At 43.5% G+C, this 23359-nt stretch overlaps 1 protein-coding gene across 1 annotated transcript in view; it reads left to right on the top strand.

Moving 5' to 3' along the window:
* The window catches only part of ntn1a (netrin 1a), a 63541-nt gene that overhangs the window by 22536 nt on the left and 17646 nt on the right, over positions 1–23359 (top strand). The window contains exons 2-3 of the mRNA XM_069665567.1: positions 12157–12345; positions 21958–22107. Coding sequence (XP_069521668.1) covers positions 12157–12345; positions 21958–22107 — 339 coding nt within the window. The remainder of the gene's footprint in view (positions 1–12156; positions 12346–21957; positions 22108–23359) is intronic.

The following is a 23359-nucleotide window of genomic DNA, read 5'->3' as shown; positions in this document are numbered from 1 at the left end:
AACTTTCAGTTGAAGCAAAATTTAAAGTTGAAAGGGAAAATTTTCCAGGAAACTACCTGTGTTAATAATTTCATCATATTTTTGACACTTCTGAGAAGAATGTCCATATTGGCTGATACGGAGGACATTTTATGAGGGAGTTGATACCATTAATGTAAGAAATCCAAGAGAGCATTCCGACCTCATCCCTAACCCAAGACTCATCTGCTTATCCTTAAGGCTGACTCAGTGCGTTATGGGAACACTTTCCGAAGCAAGGTGGGGAGCGCCTTCTCCCGCAGGACTCTTCTTCACATGCTGTAGGTAGAAAATGTGTTAGAGGAAAAGAAAGAAGTTGATGATGATGATATCCAGTGTCTCTGCCTCGCGTTCTCAGACTCACGCAGGAGGAAACGCTCTCTGCCTTTTCCTGCCCGAAGCGCCAAATTAACCCATCTAATCTTCTAATCATCTCATCTTCAAACGCTGTTTATTTTCTCAGCTCACAGCCGCCAATCAGTGTTGGCCGCCTTCATTCTGTTATAAGGCGACCGGGTTTAAAATCTTTAGTTAACATTGTTGGCGCGGAGTGATTGCCGTAATTGCAGCGGCTGTGGGATTAGAGTGAATCACAGTTATGGAGCAGCGTGAGTGTAAGCTCCGTGTCTTTGTTAGCTCTGACAGCACCGGCCCATCCCTGTCAGCCTCGGGGCCAGCAACGCAACGAGACGACCTGCCAGGAGACATCTGAACCCAAAACACCACGGATGTGTTGGTCCCATAGAAACCAAACTCGGCGAGTAAATAGACTGGAGGTGATGTTTGACAGGAGCAGGGAGAGCAGCTTGTTTGGGGAAGATGCGTCTCGCGTGTTGCTGATGTCTCCCCCGTGAAAGCTTGAGGACGTGTGAGGGACTAGGCGGAGGAGATAGAGTAAGGATGTAAATTAATAGAGAGCTAAGACTGTAGAGGAACCGTATTCTAGTTAAATTGACAGCCAAGCGTTGCACAATCAATTTACACTCGTTGGTACGATCGTTCACACTGATTATCAGATCAGACACTGATGGCAGTGAGAAACGTCAGGCACTTGTTTCAGTAATCCGCTTTTACTATGAAAGGAAAACATTGCTCCATCAGTCAAACACAATACATTTAAACAACTTTCCCACTCATACCCCTTCATTAAAAAACCCAACAACTCTCCTAAGTGAAAGCAGACCGTTTTCGGTCCTCCTGCTAATGAAACTGTAAATCCATTTCGTTCCAATCTTCATCACGCTCAGGGAGGATCTTTCCACATCCGTTCACACGTAAGCTTCCCGAACGTCGAGGTGATGCGTCTCTGCCAGCGCTGTCAGACTCTTCTCCTCGCGTCTAATAGAAATGTACAGGATGCGTTCACCGTCTGGCAGCTCTCCTGCTCGATCGTATTATGTTGTCACACAGCGGAGCGTTGTTTGAACAGTTTGCGTGGATGCTGCTCTGATGCTGCGTGTCCGTCCCTCACGCTATTAAGACAGCTGCTCTCAGTGTGTATTGTTCGGCGGGGAGCTATGGGGACCTGACAGGCCTAAGGAATCTTTTTTTTTTTTCATCCTAAAGACCCTTTCACTGCTGACGCCCTGAATAGGACCTGCCAACGTCATCCTCCACCCATGGCATTTTTATGGCATAGCTGACATACGCACAACGCACTCTCGTCAGCTCGAGCCGGGCTCCCTTTATTCCCCGCACTGTATGTCAGCTGCTGTTTTCCCATAGACATGGATCGGAGATCTTTTCCAGGCAGAGACACTTTATGTTAGAATTACTCACGCAAACACTCGCACAACACGCACACTCTGAGAGCCGTGGACGCACAAATAGAGACAGATGGACAGAGAGAGAATTGCTCTCCTCTCTCTCTTTCACGCAGGTGCTTTCACACACACACGCACACACCTTCTCTCACACACACACACACACACACACACACACTGCTTTACACACCACTCAGACAAAAGAGCCTTGATTACTCAGCAAATGGATGCACCACTGATCACAGGCCAGCCCTTTTACAAACTGGCCTATTATGCGGTCTCAGCGTGGGGTGGAAGTGTTGCAGAGGCCCGGGGCAGTGTAGCTGAAGGAGTGTGTGTGTGTGTGTGTGTGTGTGTGCACGCACTAAGGCTGAGAAGTGCTCCCATGCTGCGCGGCCTAACGAGAGGGCAGGTCAGCCATTAAATGGGCACTAATGCGGGAAATTGGAGGCCATTAGGCCTTTCTTTGTTGTTGTGCCTCTGTGTGGCGAGTCAGACTGTTGAAAAAGGAAAGGCCTTATTAGCCCCCACATGGAGACACACAGAGAATATACGGGCCATTTAGCTCAGCATGGAGCGGGCCAGCCTGCTGCTACAGGCTGCTGCAGACTGTAAGGCCGTGTGCACACAGAGCTAATGTACATTTGCTATAGTGTTCATGTGTCAAAGGCTTTCAAATCACTTGTTTGTGTGTAATTATAGCTTCACAGTGTTTGTAGTTTAATCCCCTCTTCTTGGCATAGAACCAATTCTGTCAACGCATGGTTTTCTACACCAGCAAGTTAAGAATCAAAAAATAGATCCAATTACAATCAGAAATTCAATTTTTCACCAGTCACACCAAAATATACAAAATAAAAAATGCAATATTATAGAAAAAACTTTTTTCAGTCCAATTGCAACAAATATGTGTTTCATTCAAAGATAAGAAAGGATGTCCACCTGAAGTATTTTACAGGGTTTAAACACCATATACATGGGGTACTGGTTTAGCTCAGTTGGTAGAGCATGCGCCCCATGTACAGGCTACAGCCCTCGACGCACTGATCGCAGGTTCATCTGCTGATCATTTGGTGCATGTCATCCCCCACTCTCTACTCACCCACGTTTCCTATCTCTCTTCAGTTGTCCGATATAATAAAGGCAAAAAGCCAAAAAAAAATCTTAAAATAAATAAACACTTCATGCCTGTGCTAGTAGTTATAATATATACAGTATATATAAGGTTATACCCTGCTCTGATGGTATTTACGATGCAGCCTACTGTAAATCCGTTGCTTAACATTAACCTTCACTCCAGCACTAATAGCTTCATGAGGGATCCCCGCCTGCACAGAGGCAGGCCGGTTCTCACAGCTCTTTAATTGCGTCCGTCAGATAATCAGACTGCATTTTATCACCCACTGACAGGATGCCGAGCTGAGACGGTCGGCTGTGGGAAATGCATAATTTCACCAAATGTGGGAAAACATCTGAGGGTTAAATGATGAAATAAAGAGAGGAGAAATAAATAAGTGTGCAGAGGAAAGGAGCCTGACAGGACGTGGGATCTGTCCACTGGAAATCTCTCCTCACAGCATATTTAATGAGCCTTTGATGACCCTGCAGGACTGATGAATATTCTGTGTGACTTGATCTCAATTAGCCAAGTCTCCAGGAGTCAGGCCGGGGACTGAGCAAGCGGCAGGATGATCCCTCTTCCCTTCGTCTGTCCACCCTCTCCTCTCTCTATATCCTTCCTGTTTCTTACCTCCTCCTCAGTGCACTGTCAAACTGCTTATTAAAAATACAGCAGCGGTGAAACATGGCCTTCTTTGGGAGCAGCAGAGATCCAGAGTTTAGTCGGGGTCATTAGAGACGGAGTGAAGAGGGCGAGAGGACTCGCAGGGGGCTAACGTGCTGCGGCTAATTGGCTGCAATAAAGGAATTAAATTAGCCTGATATAATCTCTGCAGTGGGAGCCTCATCCTCTCCTCTCTCGCCCCTCTTTCCACTCGCCCACACCCCCATAGTTTCAATGCATTCCCAGCATGCTCCCCAATACACACTGACCGGATCAACACACGCAGACGCGTTAACCTTAAGCTTCCCACACTCTTTGTACCTCTTCTCGTTCCCACTCTTTGCTTTGTTTGCTCTCTGAACATTCAGAAATTCTCACCCTTTTCTCTGTGAAAATGAAATTATTGAAGCAGAAATTGTTGTTGTTATTGTTGCTCTTAATTGGATGACTTTCTTGAAAGGTTTTTTGACATTTTAGGATGTCAAAAACCTCTCCTTCAGGGAGCAGAAGTTCTAGTTATAACATATCGTTCCCTTTCAGTCCAAGCACTCAGTATACAACACATATAGTACGGGATATCACGCCCTTACTATATGTGTTGTACCTCGTTCCTCTCCTTCAGGGAACAGAAGTTATATTCATAACATTTCGTTCCATTTCGGTCGATTCATTCGGTCCAACACATATAGCAAGGGCATGGTATCCCATACAGTATGTGTTGTACCTCGCACCCCTCCCTCAGGGACCAGAAGTTATTTTCATAACATTTAGTTTTCTGTCGCCCTTTTTTAGAAAGTAATGGCTCGTCTTTTTTGAGTGCATTTTGCCAGTTTTCTTTTTGTAAAAGGCTCCTGTTTTTCTTCGGGTTATATATTTAATTGGCCGAGTGAGAGAGAGTAGCCGCACAATTCCACTCTCCTTCGTTCAGCAGTTAGAGATATTATGGCATCACATAATGACAGACAAATGATTTGCTTGTTATAAAGGATCAATTGAGCCCATAATGCTAAATGACATTTATATAAAACCATAATTGTCTTGAAGACGTCAAACAAAAAACACTTCATCTATCATCTCAATCCCTCGAATGAGCTCTCATTAGATTTGGAAATTCCCGCCTTTAACTTGTCACCGCCTGGATCAACAGCCACCGGATAGAAAGCAGTATTGTTCTAATGTACAAGAGTCTAAATAAACAGTTACCGTGATTTATTAGTTGATACGAAACAGAGACCTGACGACGGAACATAAATATTTCTTTTACTTTGCATCGCTCAGTGTTTTGGTTCAGCAGGTATTACAGCAGCTTTAAAAAAGTCTGTTTGTTTTGGGGGAAACAGTCATTATCAGGGACGGGCGATTATTGAAATTCCATTGTTGGTGAATCACATTTTCTCCATTCGTGTGGTCCAACATCAGCCTGACAAGAGGCATTAAAGTTACCTGTCACCAAGGTGAATGTTTTAAATACTAACACCAATTAATCCGGCCACACAATGATTGTTTGATGTGTCGGCGCTAAGGGAGAAACTCCAGACATTACAGGTTGATAAGAACTGTTGGCTTTTGTTACGTTGTGGCAATTGTTGAAAAGTCGTCCCTTTACGTCTGTTTACAGTCAGCATATCGTTATGTAAATATCTGAGCTCATTTACCACCAGCCGTTCTTATATATAAGAAACGCAAGCAACATAATTTAACCAATACAAACTGGAGTCGGCCTCTGGGTGACATTTATTTAAATTACCATACAGATTTGTGGTACTTGTAATTTACTTTCACAATTTCCATTTGGATTTAAATTCTTGTCCTACTGTTTCAAAGTTTATTTCACAGCTAATTTACAGATGACCTTTCAAATTAAGAGTTTAAATGCAAAACAGATAAAGAGCTTATAAAAGATGTTGCAGATTAAACTACCAAACAACTCACTGTAATGGACTATATTTGCAGTTTGATATGCTACATTTCATATAAGGAACCTTTGTTACGTAAGGCACCGGTTCGTTTCGCCAAAGTAAAAATTAGGGATGCATGATATTGGATTTTTTGCCGATATCCGATATGCCGATATTTTACAACTCATTTAGCCGATAACCGATACCGATATTTTTTTTCCGCACACCTAATTGCAGAGATCACCAACTCTCTTCTGTATTTGCATTAGCGTATAGTATAATGGTGATACTCTGATCACATTTGTTACAACGGTCGGGGTGACGGGTCTTGAGATGGTTAATCAAGTTTGTAGTGTTGAAAGACTTTGCCTTGGCTCCTCCTCGCATCACCGAAGCTGAGCAGTCATTGCAAATAGCAGTTTTGCTTTCTATTTCGGACACTTTGAAAAACTTCCACACCACGGACATTTTGGCTTCTAACTCTGTCATGCTGCAGGTAGACACACGTGACGTCATCACGCTGCGCCGCGCAGGTCTTCTTCGCGCCGGGGACATTGCGCCGAGGTCGGGCATTTAATCAAGTATGCAGCAGCCCATTATTTTATCAGTTAATTATATCGGCGGATATGGGGGTGTTGGCTGATATCCGATAGTTAATTTTTAAGCCAATATCGGCCGATACCGATAACGTGCCAATAATATTGTGCATCCCTAGTAAAAATTTGTTTTTTTTTATTGTCTGAAAGTTGCACACCTGTTTGGACATCCACCGCAGAAAGTAGGCCCTAAATTACTTGATGCAATTATTCTCCCATAGCCTGTAAAAAAAAAAAATATTACAAACACATTAAGTCGCATGATCGCAGCCACTGGATCCCTGAAATGGATCCATGTGGGGCGGGTGTTTGCTGTTTGACACACATCTGATCCTGTGTTTGGCCGTGTCGAGCAGCCAAACCTCCCAAACTTTCCCGGCATGTGTGTTATGTTTCCCCATCGACCCCCAGAGAGAGAGAGAGAGGGAGAGGGAGAGAGGGAGATAGCAGGCTGTCTGTGTGAGGGAAAGAGGGATGCTTTACAGACAGCCATGATTTAATTTATGCACCATATGGAACAGGGTGGTATCAAGTTGTTCCACATATTTGGGACACACTTTGTGAAAACATTTGCAAAAACTGTCTCGGCAACACAGAGGACACCCATTATTTTTTCATTTTCTGTGTGAAAAGCCGGAGACAGAGTAGCAGAGCTCCTGCTGCTCCCTGCTCGCAGGCGGCGGTGTTGGGTTTTGGTTTTCTGTCCTGTTTGGGTGAGCGTGGAGATGACAGCAGCGGGGAGGCAGACATCTCCAGAAAGGGAAGAAGACTGAAGACCGCACAGATAGCATGAATTTAAAGAAGAGAGTGGATTCTTAGATTCCCGGTCTGATAGCAAAAAGCTCAATCCAGCGTTAAAGTGGCAGAGATCAGTTGCTTGAGTGTCTCTTCAGAACAAATGGAGGCTGTGACCGACATCACTTCATTACCAGGCTTATCGTCAGTACGATGAGCTTAACCTCAACCTCCCGCTCTGTTCTTGAGTTTTCCCTCTAATTAGCCGAGCCTCTGTTCTGCTACATGACTGAGGTCAGTGGATAGAGGCTGGGAACCACTCAGAGAAACTAATTAGCTGGCTTTCCAAAACACACTCAGACACTGCGCTGAGGCCTCGTGTCTCCTGCGGAGGGACTTGCGGGAAACTGCAACGCCCGATAAACAAATCAGCTTCCTGTTAAATTCTGCAGTTTGAGGTCAAAACGGCTTCGAGGCTCCAATGCAGCTTTTTTTTGTGCTTTCAGACAGTCGCGGTCCCCGTTACAGGAGGTGCTGAAAAGCTTTGGGTAAGCTTAGCTTCATCCAGCTAATTCAATTACTGCTGTGTTAAAGGTATCAGTTCACACTTCTTTTTTACTGCTCACCTGGGGGCGGTTACAGCCGCCCAGCGAGCCGCTAATCCGGCCTGAAGCCGTTAACCTGATTGAAAACAGGCCAAACATTTAAGGGCGTTCGAAAAGGTAAATGTAGTCTTTGTTAACATGAATTAACAAAATAAAATGTCAGCAAATATAATTTATAAAAGCTGCTCAAAATATGTCTAATAAGAATTATTAGATTTTAATAAAATAAAGTTATTTGTAATTTTTTCCCCTTTTTTATTGTAATTTTAGGCATTTTTGACTCACAGGAAGCAAGGAACGAGCAAACGTCTCTTTAAAGCGCACCTGGGGCACTCAGCGTGTGTGTTTGTGTGTGTGTGTGTGTGTGTGTGTGATTCGGTGTGAATAGCAGCAGGAGCTTTTGTTTGCCGTGAAGGTGTGCGAGCTGATCGCATGGCTGAAATAAACTACAGCTCCGCTTTTGTGTCTCTACTGAAGGGCAGAAACCCTGAATCCTGCTGCTTGTAAAGAGCAGGCGTGAGGAATGTTGTGCGCTTGTGTGTGTGTGTGTGTGTGTGTGTGTGTGTGTGTGTGTGTGTGTGTGTGTGCGTGTGTGCGTGCGTGCGTGCGTGCGTGCGTGCGTGTGTGTGCGTGTGTGCAATGGACCTCTTTGGTCCTTTTATATGCCATCGTTATCACAGCGGCCTGCCTGACAAGAGATGGCAGGTATTTCAGCAGCAGCAGAGAGCAGCAGCGGTTCCTGTGGTCGTTCTGAATGAGCCCGCTTCTTCTTCTTGTTCTGGGACCAGTTTAGTGTTAAAGTTTCTGTCTTTAATCATTTGTTGAATGCAAATTAATTAAAAAGTCTTGTACCACTATTTCTATCTCACTTTTTCGAGCCTATGAATTATCTCACTGGTCGCCTGTGATAAACAAGTTTAAAAAGCTGAAAAAAGCTGCAGCTTCTGCTTCAAAATAAAAGCACAATAGAGTAATTTTAATACATTCTCCTGGTGAGAGGACAGTGTTGTTTAAGCGAGCAGGTGCTGTCACTTTGATTCATTTTTTGAAAGTGACACTGATGTGTGTTTTACTCTCACATTTCCTGCTTTCGTTCCCTTGGCTTGAAAAGGGCGTTTCAACAACAAGCAGAAAATAAGAAAAACTGACAATAATAGTTAAAAAAATAGGGAGGAACGTTTTTATGGTTAATATTTACAGATAATAAATGATGCCACCGCATCGCTATGTGAGGAATCTGATGTCAACACCTTAAAATGAGTAAATATAATTAGCAAAGCAGCCTCATTAAAAGAGAAAGATCCCACTGTGTTTGATTATGACTGACAGCATGATGTTATCTTTAAACAAAAGTTCAGTATATGTTTGATACGGAAACAGGTAACCACACACGAACAGATAACACGGTTTTATATCGGAGCAGGAAACCTGATAAGCTAACGTCGTGTCGGCTAACAAATCACGCCTTATTTTGACAAGGCGGTGATTGCTTCCTTCGTAAAACAGTTGGAACTGTGCCAACAATAACAGCGTCTCTGAGGATTGTTTTATGTCAGGTGTATTGTGTAAGAAAAGCCGCATCGCGCCTGGTGTCAGTGAGTTTACATAAAGTGCCTCTCACTCGTCCCCATTCTCTGACATAATACCTGATGAAGCCTGATACTGTCACACACAATGTGGCCCTCTGCCCCACACCTCCACATCCAGCTTGCATACCGACTACAATATCCAACATGCCTCCCAGGACAACGGCTTTATTTTCACTGAGTGTAGTTTGTTTGTCGTCACTGAAGGAGGGTGTGAAACAATCTTTGTAGTGAAACAGAGACGTGTCTGCGGGTCTCCTCTCCGCACTGATCCCTGTTACCTGCAGGCGGGCTCAGGGATAGCTTTCATTTAAACTGTGGTCCAGAGCAGGAATCGGAGGGAGGCTGAACGTGCCCTCAGGCTGGACTGACAGGCAGCTCAGTGACACAGAGCTGTCTAAGAATCGTATCCATTCTCTTATCAATTTATCTCCTCAGCTAAACTAAAGGCCGATTTAATGCTGACATGTCCATCAAAGGAAATAAAGTTCTATGCTCTTTTATGGCTCACATCCCAACACTTTTAAGAAGCGTACTATCAAGGTCAGTGGGCTGTAGGGGTTTTCCAGTGGAGCCGTGAAGGAAAGCACCTTCCCTGCCGCCTGAAAGGCGACTAACATGAGTCATACACAGGTGTAAATGTAGCTGAACCCAACAATGAAAACATCAGATCCGTGTCACTTTAAGGAAAACAGGTGAATCCACAGGGCACAAGAGTAAAGATGATCGTTTTGACACGGATACACTGGAATGTTGTTTTCCCGGAAAATATAGTGCCTTGAATAAGGCACCTTTCCATTTGTTGTCATGTTACAAATATAAGTAAAAGCTGTTTTTATTGGACACACAAAAAATAGTCACACTTTAAAACTTTCACGGAAGTGCAGTGATGGTTAAAACTTATAAAAGGCGCTGGCAACATCATCAATATCATCGTCTTGTGGTCTCGCGGTATTAAAAGTCTTGTGTTATTTACATTGCATTACATACTGAGGCTTTAGACAAGCAGTCTGAAGCAGAGGCGTATCACTAATTAAACCCCCGCTGTCCTGCAGGAAAGACGCAGAGCGAAGTCACCACTGATAAGGCACAGCGCTGCTAATGCGTGTGTACTTGTGTGTGTGTGTTATAATAAAGATATTGTAATTAGGTCCTTAGAGTGGAAAGAGGGAACCTCAGGGGTCTCACTCAGACACACATTCAGATAAGACATACCCAGAAACTTGCACACACACACGCAGAAGTGAACTATCAGGTTGAGGGATGCTGATATGGAGAGATACATTTTCCAGGGGACCCCAGTTGGACCCAGATAACCCCCTTTTCCACACTCATACACGCACATAAAGTACAGTATGTTCCCTCTCACGCCCGAGCCACAAACTGTATCAGAAGTGTTGCTGTAAATAATGCATGAGCGTGTCTGTGGTGATGGTGTAGTACCGGTGTGTCTCGTACGGCCGGTCTTAATGAAATTGGGCACGTCGGACTCACTCCGCTGCCAGAGAGTCATGAATAAACATCAGCCGGCTAATTAAACTCAGCGCGGGCAACTGTACTGATCAGTAAACAAGCGGTGGTGAGGGTTCCCGCACATGCTCACTGGGATTCCCGGGGAGGGGAGGAAATGGTAAAAACCAGGCCTTCACTTTCTGTACAGTACGTGTTGCACTCTGGAGAGCAGCAAGGGTTGTGTGGAAAAGAGCTAGAGGAATGAGCGTGAGGAGAAGAGATGCAGACAGGAAAAGGAGCGAGGAGAGGAAAGCGATTTGAGTAGGAGATGGAAAAAGACAACTGGAGAGAAGCAGGAAAAAGGATGCAAGTGTTTGACCTCATTATCAGAGAAGTTTAGAGTCTCAGTATCTGTGGTGGCTCTGTGTGAAGTCAGATATCAGTTGTGTAAACCCAGACAGAAGATCCTGGAAGTGACGAATAAACTGCACGCAAAGAAAACGCCTTTTCTGATTGGCTAATGGGTATCCATTAAAAATGTATATTGGTATTATTAGTTGAACTTTTAACTAATAAATTAGAAAACAGACTACAGTAGAAGAAAAAACCTTACAAGTTAACGCACGGAAAATTTACCCAATCATGACAACTGACTACAAATAAATCAGTTGTCAGTGGTTGAGAGGCGGGGTACACCCCGGACTGATGGCCAGTCAATCACAGGGCCGACACATAGAGACAGACAAACTTTCACGTTTACATTCATACCTCTCCAATCCCAATCTCCACCCTAAAGCCTGAGCACTGAACGCTCATGGACTTTAATGGCGTCAGGCGTGCGGCGCGTGAGTCCGCGAGGGTTTGAGATCTGCATAAAAATCAGGAATGGGTCACACTATCATGGCATGACACGTTGCCTGGAAACCAGATGGACCTATAAACCTAATTAGAAAAAAAGCCAACCTCCAGCATGTGTGTGTGCGTCTTACAGTGTTTACATATTTTAACAGAACATAAGCTTGATTTAACAAACTATCAAAATCACTAAAGTTTTCTTCAAACTTTATTGAATTCTACTTCAATGTACGAACATTTGTTTACATTTAGTGGGGTGCTGGACAATCATGTTCGTATATGTCACCAAGTTCGCTATGAATTCTGGGTAAGTCCCACTGGAAAGTCTGCAGATATGCGGACTCACGAAAAGTCCGTAATTTGGTGTTGAAAAGTCAGAGCCCTATCGCACTTGGTGATTTGACAGTGGGACAGCAGTAAGCACTCACGCACTTACCGGGAACGCACCTTAAAGTCCGTTAGTCCATGAGTGTGGAGATTTGGGATTTGGCCTTAGAGTCACCAATGAACCTAGCGAGCATGTCTTTGGACTGTGGGAGGAAGCCGGAGTACCTGGAGGCAGCCCACGCATCCACGGGGAGAGCGTGCAACCTCCATACAGAAAGGCTCTCTACGTCCGAACCGGGATTGGAACCCAGAGAATTTTATAGGGTTAAATTAACACATGCACAAATCAGCGACTTTCCTAAACAGTGCCAGTTATCTGTAATCTGTCAAGATTGGCTACAATACAACACATTTAATGCAGATTCAATGTAACAAATACCAATTATCATGTTAGCTTGTTGTCGATAACTCGATCAGATTCGGATATAATATTTGTCTAACATTAATTCTTTTGCCTCCCGTTCTGTTTCCTCCTCAGCCTGCAACTGCAACCTTCACGCACGGAGGTGTCGTTTCAACATGGAGCTGTACAAGCTGTCGGGGAGGAAGAGCGGAGGAGTCTGCCTCAACTGTCGCCACAACACAGCCGGACGCCACTGCCACTACTGCAAGGAGGGCTACTACAGAGACCTGTCCAAACCCATCTCACACAGGAAGGCCTGCAAAGGTACTGTGCTTCTTTTCTCACCACCAGACTTGCCTCTTTCCCTCTCTGTGAGCAGTCTTTGGCTTTATTTGCAGCTATTTCATTGGACTTCACACAGAGCAGCACTTTTATACTCGACACCAAGCCCTACTGAGATTATTTAGCTCTGATATGCAACAGTTTTAGATGAATTACAGGAAGTGGGGGGAGCCAGCAGTCTCTTCATTCCTGAGCGTGTCTCGCCCTCATCTCCTTCTGTCAGCGGAGATGAGTTGGGGGTCTGTTGGGATTGTGGAGGTCGTGGCGGTACGGGCATGTCGGGCTGGGTGTTCCCTCATCGACAGTTGAGTTATTTGGCTTCGCTTCGGGGGGGAGGGGATGGAGGGGAGAGAGGGGATGACAGGACAAGCAAAACAAACAGAGCTGAGGTGTGAAGTGATCCCCGGTGCAGGTCAAAGACGAATGAGAACCCAGGAAGATCGAAGGAGGAGGCAAACCCAAGTTGGCAAGAGAGTGAAAGATGTTAGGGAGGAGAAGAAGAGGAAGAGAGGAGGACACCCCCACGCAGGTGTGCTCACTGCTAAGTGCAGGATGAATCGCCTGCCATCAGCCCTCAGCGTAGCTAATAAGGGTCAAAGAAAGAGAGGAAGAGGAGGAAAAAGAGGGGGTGGTGGGGTATGTTTTCTCACCTCTTCTATAGCTGCAGGGAAAGATAACAGGAGCTGAATCCCTGTGCAAACAAGCCCAGAGACACCTCCGAGTCGCTCCGTGTACATGCAGCCTGCACACAGAAATACATGCATACCTGGTTTGAAGGGTTTCAGAGCGCTAACTTCTAAAGGCGGTCTGTGAGGAAATATTAGCCGCCTGCTGACAGTTTAAGCCGGAGTTTTCTCACATCATTCACCAGGAAGTAAATAAATAAACCGACCAATCAGTCAGCCTGACAGCCGGGCATGTCTGCAGAGTGAAACATCTGCAGGAGAAACGACGAATACAAAAAATAGGTCCTGAATTGTGATCTCTTACATCCTTACTTTAACATTTCCCTTCGCTCACGCTTCATGCTGCTGCGACAAGAACATTAATAACGTCAAACATTTAGTCTCATTTAACCCCTGAAATCATGCAACCATATCAAGCATCCTCTGCATGAGCACAAACTCATACCAAAGCTCTCTTACAAATGCATCCATTCATTCTTCACCTCTCATGAGCGATATTCCCAAACTGACATTAACACCTTCCGTGGCTTTGGGCCCATTCTCCTGTCGAGCAGGAATGCAAACACACATTCATCAGGCGGGACGTTGTGTATCATTAACCCCTATCCTCCGCTGTGTCTGCCAGCCGAGCTAATTGTGCAGATTTAACCTCTTTTTTTTGTTGTTGTTGTTGTTTTAACGTCCCTTCTCATGTGTCCCAGACTTGATTCTTTCAGCATCTCATAATTCACATTCATGGGGGATTTGTGTGTCGTAGCAGAAAAAGTTAAAGGTCCTGCTGTGCATTTAATCACAGAATTGGTATATGTGGGTGTTCACACTTGTAGATGCATGCTTAAATTTACTAAATAAGAGCATACAAGCTATTGCTAATAAGAAGGATCCGTGCCTAAATGCCAAAATTCAGCAAGTAATTCATCCTTTTTTTTTTATATCCATGTCTGTGAATTAATTAAATCATGTTTGAATTAGTAACACATTTAGGAATAGAGACTTTCCCATATTAAATCAGCACAAACATGATTAATCCAGCATATTTCTGATGATCACAGACCGATTTCATTACTTTTTTATTGCCACTGAAATGAAAGATTTGAAAGCAAGCATTCATGTTTTAGATGTTTATGTGTTAGAACTAAATAAAAGCAAAAAAATACGAGTTAAAAACCTCATCTAATGTAGTAATAAAATGTTAAACCAAAGCTAGAAAACAGCCGCCTCAGTGAAAATAAGGTTTCACTGATGTGGAAATGTGTTCTCATAAGGCGATGGTGACTAATCTGATGTTCGGAAAAACTTTGGATGAATGAGTCATGAAGGGAAACGTCCAAACAGCGAGATGAAAGCTGTGAAAAATGCACCTGGAGTGGACCTCTGGCATCTGGATTAAACTGATGGTGTACGTGCGTCTGGATCTGTGGGAGCTGCTATGTATTTTATGCATTATGGTTTTTTGATAACTCGTGCTACTGATTTGGAGCCTGACAGGAAGTCCTTCATCTTCATCTGTCCTCTCAGCGTGGACTCTCTCTCTCTCTCTCTCTCTGCACACGCTGCTTTTCTGACTCTGCCTGGCGCTCCTGCTCTCACTGAGGGAAACTAACTCGCTTGTGTGAAGTGAATGTGCAACATGTAGTCAATTCTTTACATTAATGACTCTGTCGTGTGTATATTAGTTTTATAATAATGTCAGAAATATCTGTAATAGGGGCGCTGGTTTAGCTCAGTTGGTAGAAGAGGCAGCAAATGTACAGAGGCCACCGATCGCAGGTTCAACTCCCGGTCTCTCTCCAGCCGTCCTATACAATAACAGCAAAAGCCAAAAACTAATATATAAACCTTCTCTCTTGTTGCCACTCAAAAAGCTTCATAAGATTAATAAAAATCCACTTATTACATTCAAAGCGGAAACAACCGGTTGATTAATCGATGAATTATTTAACACCAGTTTTGATAATTATTTCAGTTACTTTGTCATTTTTTCCTGACGCTAAACCAACTCTGCCCTCAGCTTCTCAATTTTGCTGCTTGGAAAAGTTTAAATCAATTAATTAAAGAAATATTTGACAGATGAATTAATAATGAAACATTTAATTAGTTGCAGCTATAATTAATATTCTGATCATCATTAATGTAATTCTCATTACTAAACATCCGCCCCAGCCAAGCACATTTAATCATTTAGAGCCCAGAAATAAAGCATCAGTGGACCCGTTGAGGACTTTCACAATAAGATCTACAGCCCCGGAAAAAATCAAGAGATCACTCCAAATGTTCCTTTAATCAGCATCCCTCTCTACACGTCATGGCCAGCCCAATCCAGTTCTGAACCCCACTGAAAACCTCCTGCATGTGATCAATGGAAGAGTGGCAGAACATCATCCAACAGTGATGTGAAAGTCTTCAAAGATGAATAAACGCTGTAATTAAAAACCAGGTTATTCCACCAAATATAGTTTTCTGAACTCTTCCCAAGTTAAAACATTTGTATTCTGTTGTTTAAAAATGAACATGAGCTTGCATTATTTAACGTCTGAAAAACATCTCGTATGCATCTTAACCAGTCGTCATTTTCTGCAAATAAAAGACGAAATAAAAGAAATGAGAATATTTGATTTGGAAGTCGTGAGAAACACAAACCTGTGAATTCTTTCCGGAGCTGTATACTAGAATTATTATTGTAAGATAATCGCAGCCCCACGGGCTCACACCAGGATAACAGCCATGTCATATTCTCATTACGTCAGAGTCTCCAAATCATCTCACACTACAAACTCGCTCCTGCCTCCTTCCTGTTCTCGGCTGCCTCTCACCAAGCTCAAACGTAAACACATTTCATCATTATTTATAAAATCGTCAGCTTACCCAAACGGTTTTGTTCAATTTAATCCATGAAATTTGCCAGAGTTTGCGCGCCTCCCACCTCTCCCAGCCCGGCGTAATTATAAGCAAACACTGTCCAAGCTCTACCGAGGTATTCACTTACATCAAAACAGACTTACAATAAAGGATGTGTGCTAATTACCCCAAGCTGACAAATGATACGAAGCATGAACTCTCCCTTTTGCCAGTTAAAACATTTCGGCTAACTGTATTTGGAAAGTTACAGATGAAGGCTTTAGAAACGTAACTGTATAACATGCCCGTTTTTTTTGTTAATAAACTTGCCACACACAGCTCTTTCCCTGCGTCAAACACCTAAACGTGCTGTCAAAGTCTCGCCCTGCCAAACTCTCTCAGGTTTACCACATCATAACTCAAGATAATTCAATGAAACTCAAACCGCAGAACTAATTTCTGTCCGCTCCTCGGGCAGCGTGAGCACCGCAGCGAAGTGACAGCAATTAAGAGGTTTGGTTATTTATTGAACTCAAAGAGAGAAAGAGAGAGAGAGCCTTTTTTCGCTGTGTGGCTTTTGGAGGAGAAAGCAAGGAGCGCGGGCAGGTCGAGGAGCACAAGAGTTTGCTTTTTTTTTATGCGTAACACAATCCCACCCCCCGAGAAAAAGCTGCTCATTTCCATAGGAGGCCATTTACAAGAGCAGGGGCTTATCCTCTGCAGAGTGAGCTGTGCCCGGTGGCTACACTTACACGCTGAAATTTATAGCTTCACCCCTCATTGATTGAGAGCGTAAACACAGAATACAGTTTCAAGCAGCTCTTGTTAGTGTCTTTAACAGTTTGAAACCTCTGAATAAAAGTCACTGTGTGTATTTAAAGGAGAAATTAAGGAGTTGAACTAAAACGGTGGTAGTGAGATCTGAAAAGACAAAGAGATGCCGCTTTCCGGGTGGTCTTTGAACGCACCCGACATATAACTGAGATAACAAATGTCGCTCTGCAGTGATAACTCCACTTAAACTTTGATCAGCTGTTTGTTGTCACACTGGTACTGACTTTAAAAGGCTGTCTGAACTTTATTTTAAAAGTTAAACACTACAAGTACTCACGCTACCGTAATTGATTAGCTTTTTTGTGTTGTGAAAGTTAGTAATTTACTTTTACTTATGTATGTTTTAAATGAAGTAAAATAATTCACTACATTTCTACATCCTGCCATTACCGAGTAAAATATTATCTCTAGATATTGCGTGCTAGAAAGAACACTGCCTTGGACCAGGCGCCAATCAAATGCATTGCATCAAAAACAGGCCAATCAGATCGCAGTGTCATCGCGCCAAAACAGCAGTGCCGGTTGATTTTCACTGAGTCCGAAGCGAAGAAGTAGAGCTGCAGCCGATAACATTAATGATCCATGAATAGGACAGAAGACTGTTCGGAGGAAACACAACCTTTGACAGAGACTGAATTAAGTTTTTTGTTTAGCCAGAAACAGCCGTTACGCCACCACAACTCAAAACAGTACTTTTACCTCGCAGAACACGGGACTTGTCGGTGTACCGCTGACTCGTTACACATCGTAACACGTTAGGTCGGAACCGAACTGACCCTTTAAAAGACCACTCAACAACACAAACAAACTAACCAATTGAGGCAACGTAAACCATCAGCAGCTCCCGTGTTCTGCGAGGTAAAATTACTGTTTTTGTCAATGGACTCTGGTGGCAATTAAGAGAACTGTATAGCTGTTGTTTCTGGTTGAATGCGGATCTTACTCTTTGACAAAAAGTCTGTCTCTCGTCATTTTGACGCCAAAACATTTAAACAAAGGGCCCAGGCTTTGTACAGGATGCATGTGTAAGGAAACTTTGGCAAAATGTATATAAAATCTAAAAATCAGCGCAGTGGGAAAGTAACTAAGTAACTTTTACTTGCAGTACTTTTTATGTGAGCTACTTTTACTTTTACTTGAGTCATTTTTTACACAAGTACTTTCACTTGAGGGGAATATTTCAGTACTCCTTACACCTCTGGTGAACCCCTTAAGAACTCTTGTTGATGTTGAGCCTACAGAGAGGTCTTTGCCAAACAATAGGCCATGATCTTGATTAGTCCTCCATCTAAAGCTTGAGCAGGTTGGCATTGGTTTCTCTGACTGATGGATCAAGTTCCGGCCTTCACATCCGCATCCAAACATCAACTATCAGACAAATTACATCTCTCAGTGGGAATATTAGGAACATATTTCGCGTACTGGGAGAAATTAGGCTTTGATTGAGTGATGGTCTGTTTCAAACAGAATAACAAGCTGAAAAAACACCCCCCCCTCTCCGCTGCATGTCTTTCATTGGCACGGTTGGGCTTTTTTATTGGCCTCATCTAAAATGTTTTCTGCTCTGGATTTGAAAAATATTACTTTTCATGACTTTGTGTTTCTCTTTATATTTTTGTCGGGTGTGCTGATATTTGTGTGTTTTCAATTAAAACAACACACACACACACTCAGTACTGTGCACCAAACTTACATCATTCATAAAGTAAGCCTAAAACTTTTTTGTGGCTGAAAACCAAACTTTTCTGCCAATTTCAAACTATTAATCTGATCAATAAAACACCAAACAACACACAATACACAATAAGCTAAACCCACTCTCTAATAGATCGATAGAGAGCTGTGCATGCGCAGCGTAGCAACCCAACAACCCTATCTCTTTCTGCTCTCCCAAGATCCTTGCGGAGAAGTAGAAACCTAATTATAATAGAAGACAGACTCGGGTAGCTCGGCTTCACTCCGGGGCCAACAAATTATTCTTATTGGCACAGAGCGCACAAACCAAATAGGGGAGCGGAGTTCAGACTTCAAAGGGCAGCTTTATGGTAAACGATTGGCAGAGCTGAAAATTCTCACATTGTGCAATCTCAGACTGAGGCCCGCCTTTGAAAAACTCCCCGCCCTCCACATTAACCAAGAATATTTCTCATACTTTTATTCGCAACTGCTGGCGCCAAGAGCTTCTTTCAGCGGGAGGGATTCTGTCCTCATCTGGAAACATGACAGAAGTTTTCGATAAGACGTAAAGGTGTGTGTTTCCTGACAAAGTCGACCTAAATCTAACGGATAAGTCCCGGATAATTCTCACTTTTCCTTCCTGAAGGCGTTGAGATCCTTCTTCTTCTGCTGTCCCCGTATCTCCCTGAGACATCTGTAGCAGCCTTGAAGCAGAGCACACAGACACTTAACCGCTAAGTGGACACACACTTAAACCAGAGACCCTCACTCGCACCCTCCACAGTGCCCCAGCGCTTTAACCCAACAGGTGGGTCATCCAGCCAGAGAGAGTCAGACTATCTGTCATCAACGGGACAGCAGGTCAGGCTCAGCCGGCCTTAAAGTCAAAGAGGAGAGGACGAGGAGGAGGGGGCGGCTTCTGAGTGTTTCCCACCTGTAGACCATGTGCGGTGCACCTTGATTTACTGGCAGGCTTTAGTCTCAGAGCTGTGGTTACCACGCAGACGCTCTTAAAAATATAAACTGAACTCTCTGAAGCTCCAACCACAAACGCTCGCTGCCCTCCCGTGCCTCCGACTCCTTTGACATGCTCCGAAATTTACAGGCCTGAAGACGTGCTGCACCGGCCGCCACGCCGTTTATTGGGCTTCCTGTGAGCGTGTGTTTGTGTGTGTGTGCTGTTTCTCCCACTGAGCTAGACACAACTTAGCAATGAAAGCAGTGACAGATTGGTCTGATAAAGGTACTAATAGAAAGACACACTTTAAAGGGGGGCTTCTCTGTGACTGATAAGAGGGGTGAACAAGCACTTACACTGCAGAGATAAGAGCAGCAACAGAAGCTGAATCACAGGAAACAGGCAATAGAGATAAAAGCAAGGTGTGTGTGTGTGTGTGTGTGTGTGTGTGTGTGTGTGAGGAGGTGGCATGCTCAATTTCCATATTATGAACTTTCCACATGAGGTGTCTTATCGAACTTGTGTGCTCCTGCAGTCAGACTACACAGTTGAATCTGTCATTTTAATACACAGTAGAAACCTGCTGTTTTGATTGTATCCATATCCACTATTAATCATAATCTGCTGTGACATTTCTACACATTAAACACTCATTTGGATGCAATGAGCCGAAATGAACAGATTGTTTAGAGGCTGTAATTTTTCACTCTGGGCTGAGCAGTCTGTGCGGTGAAAAACAAAACAGGCCAAACCACTAAATACCACCACAAACCTCGAAGCACATAACTCAGCTTCGCCTTTGAAGGCTCTCAGACTGACAAGTGACACAAGGCAGAGAATAATCTGCAGGGCGGGGGCGCCCAACTGAGGCTGAAAGTCGGCATCATTGCTTGGAAATAAACAGAAAATGGAACAGTCATGGAGTGAAGAATAAAGTGGTGAGAGTTTGCTGACAAACAGTGTTTTAGGCTTTGTAGGCATTTCGAGTGAAGAAGTGGAAATTGTTGATAAATGATCAGAAATGTTCTGGTCTGGATTAGACTGTCAGGAATTACTGTACGGACTGTTTGTAACACTATCAATTCAACCACCTCTCCTCACTGCTATTTATATCCCAAAATAGATGAAAAGAAACAGCTCTCAGACGTCTATTACTCAATGATCTCAAACCTGACAAGGGTTTGGCTGTGAAATTAATTAAGGGCTTGGATCAGGGGGGGAGAGCAATTGTTAAATGATTACATTCCTGAGGCATATGTGTTCGATAGACCCCCCAGTTTGGGAGGAAGTGTGACAGACGTTTCGGGCTTTTGTTCAAAGCCCGGCAGAAATCAAAAACAGGCAATTAGGATTATCCTCCATTATTTTATCATTTGGTAAACATGCACACACACAAAGCTGCTGTCCCACAGAACGCTCACACACGGGCATACACATAAAGGCCAAGCAGACGTACTCGGATGTAGAACACACACACTGATTTGTGACTATGCGTGTACTATATTTTTCAGATTTTCAGGTAGGTATATTTTTTTATGCCATGTCAAGAAATGTCTGCAGACTTAGAGGATGTGTTGCTCTCGTAGTCCTGTTTTAGCATTGCTTCAAAGCGAGCACTGTGGTGTCTCTCTGTGCACGTCTCCACCTGTCTCTCACCACTCTATTACCGACCATATTCACACAGCGGCCATTTTTCTCTGACGTCACGCTCAGGGTGGGAAGCTCAAAGGCTGTTATGTCACACTACTGTGTTCCAAGTTGCAAGTCATATAAAGCTCGGGACATCTGACGAATTGTTATCATGTCTTCTCGATTGATTAGCAGCTTAAAAGACAGTAAAGAGTGAAAATCCAGAGGGATGTCGAGCCACAGTTCAAGTTAAAACAACTTATTTGTTAAGCTATTAGCATCAAACAACAGCTAACTTTAGCATTCAACCACTTCTTAGCTACTGTTAGCTTACTGTTAGCTTAGAACAAAACTGAAAGCTAGACAACGATGAATGTTGAATTCTTAGCTAAAGGTAACGTTAGCTAGGAAGATGTTGCTAATGCTAAAATTACAGTTTGATATTTTTATAACATACAATAGGAAAGGCATAAATGACTATAATGTTAGCTTGTAGAAATTGGTGGTATGTTAAATACTACTACTACTACTTAAAGGTTAGCATTTAAGTAGTAATTAAATGCTAACATTTGCTGTTGTCTATGTTAGCTAATAGTGTATCAATTATGTTGTTTCAACTTGAGATATGGCCCGTTGTCCCCCTGGATTTACACATTGTCTTTTCAGTCTCTAATAAATCAGAAGGGGTTAAAAATGATACAATTGTCAGATTCTTTACGTTTATATGTTTTGCATCCTGTAACACAGCACTTCAACATTATTACGGCATTTGAGCTTCTAATTCTGAGTGTGACATCAGAGAAAAATGGCCGCCATGTGAATATGGTTTATTGTTGCCACCACTGCTATCGTTGCTGCTGTGTACCCACCTGCACTCTCTATAGTTAGTATACGTTTGTATCTTCCCACATGTTTGCGTGTGTGTGTGATCACTCACTGTGCCTCTCTCTTTCTTCCTCTGTTTCCTCACAGCATGTGATTGCCATCCCGTGGGTGCTGCTGGCAAAACCTGTAACCAAACCACAGGACAATGTCCCTGTAAAGACGGCGTGACTGGTATCACGTGCAACCGCTGCGCTAAAGGCTACCAGCAGAGCCGCTCGCCCATTGCCCCCTGCATAAGTACGTTGACCCGGTCCTTACCACAAAGGGAGGGACACACCAGACACTTCAATCTGTGATTACACACACATGTGCATGTTCAAAATCACACATAGTTAACACACAATTATAGAGCAGGCACTCCAACACAGCTTAAATCCTCTCATCCTTTTCTTCAGACAAGCGCTTAGTGTCCGACTGTCGGTTTTCTGACCAGTAAATCTGCTAGCTTAAATAAACAAACCATTAAAGTGAACCTCAAGGTTATTGCAGCGCAGCCTCCTCGGCTTGTTGGTCTCCATAAATCTGAGACACAAAGCTGTTAACACCAGAATCTGCCAAAGTGACTGAGATAAAAGTGCAGAAAGACTTGAGTCGAATACAAAATCAATCTTGTTCTCAGCATCCAATGACCATTTATGAGCCAAAGCATGGCCTTGTGTTACAGTCAGACGGATATAGTATCGCCTGAGGGGTGGCTTAAGCTTTAAATCTGCAGAGTAAATGACAACTTGTGGATATATATTGGCTCTTTTGTCTCACTCAAAAAAACAGTTTTAATGAGTCCTCTTGCTTTTGTAATTAGATACCAGGAATTAAATGCTTATGAGGAATAAATCTCTACATGGATATGCATGGCTGAGGTCCACATTAAGTCAACTTATCAGATATCTTTGATTCGTGGGGCCGCCAAGTAAGAGCTAAGGTGTCAAACACGCACTGATCCCTCTCTGATGATCACTATGTAATCAAGTTTAATCTTTAACGGCCGTCTTTTAGATTTAGCGACAGCACTTGCCAGCTTTTCCTATATCTCAGAGTCGTGTACACCTTCCAGCGCTGTCAGCCATAAATCTACACGAGTCAATAATGAGAAACAGGCTCATTATTTAAACTGGCACACGGAGGACACATGGAGACTGAATACTGATGGGAGATTCTGATCAACAACAGCATATGAGACCTCTGGGCTTCAGGCGCCATTGTTTTGGCAGTAATTGTTTTTCTTGTCATTATATAGACCAATTCGTCATGGGAGAAGGCCTCATTACGTCCACCAGGCGTGCACATCATTCCTCATGGCTCTGATTTACATTGCACAATAAATGTGTACGTTCACAAAGTAGGAAGCAGGGTTGCTCGGTCCCAGCTGAGGAAATCTGATCAAAAGACTTGATTCTTTCTGCCTCCCCTCACACAAAGTCCTCACCTCTGCACAGCTGAAGCCACCACTGTTGCGCACCTCTTTCCTCAGCGTGTCGACTCCTTTCTT

Source organism: Semicossyphus pulcher, unplaced genomic scaffold (genome assembly GCF_022749685.1).
Source record: "Semicossyphus pulcher isolate SPU_LCO1_2020_fin unplaced genomic scaffold, fSemPul1.0.p SCAF_17, whole genome shotgun sequence".
Lineage (NCBI taxonomy): Eukaryota > Metazoa > Chordata > Actinopteri > Labriformes > Labridae > Semicossyphus > Semicossyphus pulcher.
Note: the sequence above shows the minus strand (reverse complement) of the source record. Positions and strands in the feature narration are given on the sequence as shown.